The following is a 6,435-nucleotide window of genomic DNA, read 5'->3' as shown; positions in this document are numbered from 1 at the left end:
ACTATTTCGGTTTTTGAAGAATGCAACAAAAAAGAGAAGAAGATTGAAACTTGTTCATAGCATTAAATTTCCAGCTACCAAAATCACATGCAATTTGGTAGATTAGGTTATAAACTAGTTTGATAGAGTCCCACCACCATCTTTTGGTGTAGCTCTCATCCACCACCACCTCATTTGCTCGATCACATGGAAAGATTAATTAGCTGGTGGTGGGTTTTGCTAGAGCCCCACAAAACCAGCATTTTTTTAATGTTGCTCTCATTAAGTTTGGTTGGTTTTTAAATTGGGATTTAGTTGGAGTACTGTTTTTGTTCATTAAAGTTCGGCAAAAGAAAATTGTACATTCTCATGGGTAGCTCCAAAAATGAATCTACTTGTGTTTAAGTGTAAACTCATGAAATTACATTCTTTATGAGAGTTACTAATCTTTCATTATTTATCCATTGGTCATTGCAGAAACCAGCACTAGAACCGGGTAGGGAAAAGTGTGGTTAATCTGACTACTTGACTTCACTTATTAACTGGCTCTCAAAATACCCTAAAACCCATTTTCGCATAAAACTTAAATTTTCCCTATTTCGCGGGTGGCAACACCAATCACCCAACATCACCTACACAACCTGACCAGGTTCAGAGTGCATAATGATACACTTTGGTCATACATGTACATGAGCCAATTTCCTTAGTTTGGCACATATGTACAAGTATAGTAACTCCATTTATGAATATTCACGGATTGAACTTTGATCTCACTACATATCTACACATCTACCAATGTGAACGTGGTGGTTGATAGATACAATATGCATATGTACAATGCAATCAATATTATCCAACCACATTGATCGAGAAGTCGAGTCATGATGATAAATGCTTCAATATTTTTATGTGGGTGGTGGTGGTGGTACTGTTGCGTCTTTACTCTGCAAGTTAGATGGTAGTTGATGAGAACATTTATTACAACGCCAGGTACGTACTTTAGTTAGCTCTATATATTATCCCCCAAATGCTGCATTGTAAATACACCAGTACATTCACAACAAAAAAAAATAATCTTGCAACCATGAAAAGTGGGAGGAGTAATCTTGTTGGTCTCGTAGTTTTCTTGTCAAGTTTGATTTGTTTTAATGCTTTTGTTGCGAGTGTTGTTGCTAGAGATGCTGCTGTGAGCTCGAAGAAAAATGAAAATGGTGATGAAAAGTTTTTATTTCACAAGGGTGGGGGCTTTGGATATGGAGGTGGTTTTGGCGCTGGAGGTGGAGGAGGTATTGGTGGAGGATTTGGTAAGGGAATAGGGTTTGGTAAAGGTGGAGCTATTGGTGGAGGCATTGGCAAGGGTGTTGGGATTGGAGGCGGGTATGGTAAAGGCGGTGGACTTGGTGGAGGCATTGGCAAGGGTGTTGGGATTGGAGGAGGGTATGGTAAAGGTGGTGGACTTGGCGGAGGTTATGGCAAAGGTGGTGGAATTGGTGGAGGAATCGGTAAAGGTTTAGGTGGTGGAATTGGTCATGGAATTGGTAAGGGTTTAGGTGGAGGAATTGGCAAGGGTGCTGGAATTGGAGGCGGGTATGGTAAAGGTGGTGGAATTGGTAAAGGTTTGGGTGGTGGAATTGGAGGCGGATATGGTAAAGGTGGTGGAATTGGTAAGGGTTTAGGCGGTGGAATTGGTAAGGGTGCTGGAATTGGAGGCGGGTATGGTAAAGGTGGTGGAATTGGTAAGGGTTTAGGTGGAGGAATTGGCAAGGGTGCTGGAATTGGAGGAGGGTATGGTAAAGGTGGTGGAATTGGTAAAGGTTTAGGTGGAGGAATTGGAAAAGGTGGTGGCTTGGGTGGTGGAATCGGTAAAGGTGTTGGTATTGGCGGTGGTTACGGTAAAGGTGGTGGCCTTGGAGGCGGAATTGGTAAAGGTGTTGGTGTAGGAGGTGGAATTGGTAAGGGCATTGGGATCGGTGGTGGTGGCGGTTACGGTAAAGGAGGTGGAGTCGGTGGAGGAATTGGTAAAGGATTCGGCATCGGTGGAGGAATTGGCAAAGGATTCGGTATTGGTGGAGGATTTGGCAAAGGCGGTGGTGTTGGCGGTGGATTTGGCAAAGGAGGCGGCATTGGTTCTGGAATAGGTGGAGGATCCGGAGGTGGGTTCGGTGGTGGATACGGAGGTGGTGGTGGAGGCGGTGGCGGCGGAGGTGGAGGTGGAGGTTTCGGTGGTGGAGGCATTGGAGGAATCGGCCATCACTAAATTGAGTTCACTTGTCTGCCCAATTTGCATGGTGAAAATGTTCCCATGCAATCTTGAATTTATTTGTTTTTCCAAAGCCTCTGTCAGATAGACTGAATGAGTGTTTTCGATTTGCTTGATGTTTGTTACCAGTTATTTATGAAATTCTAAATTATCATTATTTAATGAAATTTCAGTAAACTGTACCGAATTAATGGATGTTAATCATTTAAGAACTATTATCTACTTGAAGAGAAACAAAAATATTGAGAAATAATACAAATTTTTTTTTTTTTTTTTGCCATAGAGTCGGATAATCATGGCATGGTCGCCTGAAATACCAGCTTTCAGGTTGATGCGCCTGATTTATCCAGATGCTTAGTTTGTTTCTTGGCCTATGCTACTTCGCCTGAAATACTGTTGGATTTCATCACCTAAGACGAAACAACTTCTTCCAAAGAGGCAGCACAATCACCGAACATTAAAATTTCTTCCCTTTCTTCGCTCTCAAATTTCTGACAACCCAAGTCTCAAACAAATTGTTCTAGCAAATCGTAGTGACCATAATTTAGAAACAACAACTTAATAGGTGCGTCATTCTCTTCGTACTCTTGACCGTATTTTGTTATGTTTCTCAAATTACCTGAGCTGCTTTCGATTACGAACACAGATATCGGTGTCTGAAGAACATATGAGGCCATGAGCAATTCAGGTTCTCCAGCCCATACAATAGGTTTCTTCATACGTTCCACATATACATCGAAATCGCCGAGGTCCCATTGATGAAATTCATCTTTCCTCCTCACTAGCTCGTCTATAACCCGTGCTCTTAAATCATCCGCAAGTTCACCTTCTCGAGTGTCATCTGGTACAACTTGGCCACTTCTCGAGCAAGCTGCATGAACTAAAGCTCTGAACAGGCATCTACCATCGGCGCGAATTCTTGTTATTTTATATTCATTCCCGTTTGCATCAATACGCACATCGTCATTGCAGATACTAAAACCATTACCATCACCGCCACCACGACTGCTTCTCGGAAGAAGATATTTTACTAATCTCGTGATGCTGATATACAAAAGAAGAACATAAAAATAGAATGCAACAACGAGAAGACAATTGATCATGTCACTTTCCTCCATGATCAACATCTTTCAGCTTTAGAAAACCCTAACGCCTATGGCGATTCACACAGTTCACTGCCCTCCTTTCTTCTTCTTTTACTTATCTTGCAGTTTACACACACACGCATGATAGAAATTATAAGACAGAATTTTTATTTTATAGCAAGGGATATAAATAAGTATTGCTCCGTTTCCTTTTAATACTCGAACTAGAATTAAATTAGGAAACTTGTCAAGAAACAGAAAATCATATGTACTAGACTAACCTTGCCGTGGCCATTGCCTAATCTGGATTAGGAAACTACAAATTTTGTCAACTTTTTTGGTGCAATTACATCCGATCAGACTCACACAATACATAAACTAAAACATACCATAGACAGGACAGCAAATTCTGAAGTACCAGCTTTCAGGTCATTCTTCATTATCACATGGCATAGCAATCAAAGAGACGTCATGTACCTGACTAATTTCAAAGATATCGGCCAACATAAATTATCCTTGAAAGGATCACCTGAGCCTGAAACGTGTAGTATCAATTTCCTCACCCAGAACAACACTGTCTAACTCATCAATAACATCATCATCCAACGGAGAACGGACACCCCGCGGACGAGATGTGTATCTCTTTGATTTTTCTCCTATAGCTTCCAAAGATGCAAAGGTATTTACATGAGCAATTGCTGCGACAGCATAGAAATTATCAGGTGATGCTTCGTTGGAAATCATCTTCAAAATTGTTGTTTTCGTGTCATAAGTATACAGCACAGATTCAGCATATAAGCATATGATTTCTCCGTTTTTTGTAAGTAAAATAGGCTGCAACATCCTATTATGAGTACCTACTATGGCTTCGAAATTTATATCAAACTCCTTGCACCAGGTCTCCTTGGAGTCGATACTTTTCTTCAAGGACCAGATTTGCACACTAAATTCATCATCTATATAAAGACACAAATGCTTTCCCAGTGCCACAAACTTACATATATCATCATTCCGTCGATTGTGCATACAAGGAGGGACAGCCGGCAATCGAAATTCCTCATTAGCCAAATCAAACCCCACAACAAAGTTGTACGAAGTCCAATAAATAGCATCATTGGCATAGGTACCCAGACCCCACTTATCGTCGCCATTTCATAGGGAACGCTACCTATGGCTCTCCACCCACAACCACTTCCAAGTGTGTATACTTCGACATTTCCTACCTCATCATAGAGGTAAAGGATTCTAACAACCTTGTACTCATTAGTAGACCTGACATACCCAAATCCACATGCTATGCGGTCACACATATCAACCTCTCCTTCCACTATAAGCTCCGGATCTTCCTCTATAAGCTCAGGATCAACGTCTTCTTTCTTTACAACTAGTTGAGGAAGATAAACATATTCTCTAGTAAGGGGATTACAAATATAAGTAGGATCTAGGATAAAATTGTGGAGTTGAAATGCACAAACCAAACCGTTGCAGGAGCCTACTAAGTGATGAAACATACCCTTTTCATGCATAGGAGGATGATATATCCTTTTCAGACTTTGATTGTAAATGTATTTCTCATCAATGCTACTAATGCTATCACTTACTTGTCCTCCATGGAAAAGTAAAGTTCTGAACTCGCCGTGGTGATCGATGATGCGACAAGCAAAAAAGAGACATGGCTCCACCTTGGCAGCTAGATTGTCATTGCCGTCGTCGCCATCATGGAGATGGTTAAGCTGGCGAGTGAGGTGCATATTAGCAAAGTTGCTTCCGCAGATGAGAGTTACCCACTTCTTACAAACTAATTTGCACTCTAAAACAGATTCAGCTGGAACCCTAGAAACGATTTTTAGTACGATATCCGAAGGAAGAGACTCCATAGATCCTAACAACAAAAAAACTAGATAGTTAGATAAAGAATAATCCCGTAAGTACTGAGACTAATTTAGGAAATCAAAACATCTAGCTGGCAATTAAGATAAAAAAAAAAAACTAAATTCCAATAACAGACAGACAAAACAAAGGGAAATAGAATTGGTATTACATGAAACAAATTCTGAGGATAAAAATGAAAGTTACGGGGATGATGTTGGACTGCTGTGTTTCATTATGGGAAATTGCAGTAACATTCGACAATCAGATCTACAGAAGCGGGAAAAGCTAGGGCTAAACTTGATTTTGGGGATTTTCTCTTTTTTATGATATTCTTTAGTGTACTCCTTTTTGGAGTCGAGGGATTAAAAGTCGGTTGTAATTGAACAATGTATATTTAGGGGATGTTTTTATTTTTGGAAGGAGGCGGGAGAGTAGAGACCCCTTATCCCCTATTTATTGTCTGTAAAAAGCAAGGGTCTGGAATATGGGAATCAAGGGAAAGCCTAGCTGTCCTTCACTAACTCATTTGTTTTTCTTGGAGACGACTGTTTAATACTCCGGAAGGGTGTTCCTTTGTATACCCCTAAAGATACTAATGGTATCCCTAGCTGTTAGTTATGTTAGTTAGAGCAAGTTTAATGGTGGATTCCATCCATCTTCCATCTTCCACGCCGTCTCAGCACTTGGAACTGTGGATGGAAGCGCAAGTGTAATGGTGGAATAGTAGAAACGTTATTCTTAATGGAGCTAAAAAAACGCAATTAAGAATGGAGCTAAAAAAACGCAATTAAGAATGGAGCTTTTTTTCAGCCGTTAGATTTCAACTACTCATTTTAAATCTACGGATAAAAAAAAAGGCAATTCTTAATGGCGTTTTTTTAGTGTCAATCTTATTTGCGTTTAGCGCTATTCTTATTGGCGTTTAGATGGATTCCACAAACCCTTCCACCAAACCATGGAACCCTTCTTGGATTTTTTGTGGAAAGCCCCAACTTGGAAGCCACTAGACTTGGCATTCCATGATTTTTCCACACTTGGAATAGGTTGGATTCCACCATAAGACTTGCTCTTATAATATTTAGTTGACATGAAATTGTTATACCCATACCCCCTTTCTTGGCCGAGAGTAAATGCATCCACACGCTTACCCTGTCTGTTAAAGAACCCAATCAACAATTCATCTAGGGATGGTCATGGGGCGGGGATCTTGTATCCCAGTCACTGCCCCGTTCAAAAAAA

General features: G+C 40.5%; 1 protein-coding gene across 2 annotated transcripts; it reads left to right on the top strand.

Annotated features, from left to right (window-relative positions):
* The first annotated feature begins 999 nt into the window (after nt 1-999).
* Nucleotides 1,000-2,461, top strand: LOC113328212 (glycine-rich cell wall structural protein-like). 2 transcript variants are annotated; one of them, XM_026575314.1, is made up of 2 exons: nt 1,000-1,517; nt 1,716-2,461. In XM_026575314.1, the coding sequence occupies exons 1-2, from the start codon at nt 1,007-1,009 to the stop codon at nt 2,234-2,236; spliced, it is 1,032 nt and encodes a 343-aa protein (XP_026431099.1). In that variant the 5' UTR covers nt 1,000-1,006; the 3' UTR covers nt 2,237-2,461. The 2 variants fall into 2 exon arrangements, with proteins under 2 accessions (XP_026431099.1, XP_026431098.1); XM_026575313.1 differs by having other exon boundaries at nt 1,000-2,461.
* Nucleotides 2,462-6,435: the final 3,974 nt, after the last annotated feature.

This window comes from Papaver somniferum, unplaced genomic scaffold (assembly GCF_003573695.1).
Source record: "Papaver somniferum cultivar HN1 unplaced genomic scaffold, ASM357369v1 unplaced-scaffold_107, whole genome shotgun sequence".
Taxonomy (NCBI): domain Eukaryota; kingdom Viridiplantae; phylum Streptophyta; class Magnoliopsida; order Ranunculales; family Papaveraceae; genus Papaver; species Papaver somniferum.
The sequence above is the reverse complement of the archived record's forward strand: the minus strand, read 5'-3'. Positions and strand labels throughout refer to the sequence as shown.

Excerpts from the sequence above, each read along its gene's own strand:
- LOC113328212 (XM_026575313.1), top strand. The coding sequence starts at position 1,007 with ATGCTGCATTGTAAATACACCAGTACATTCACAACAAAAAAAAATAAT.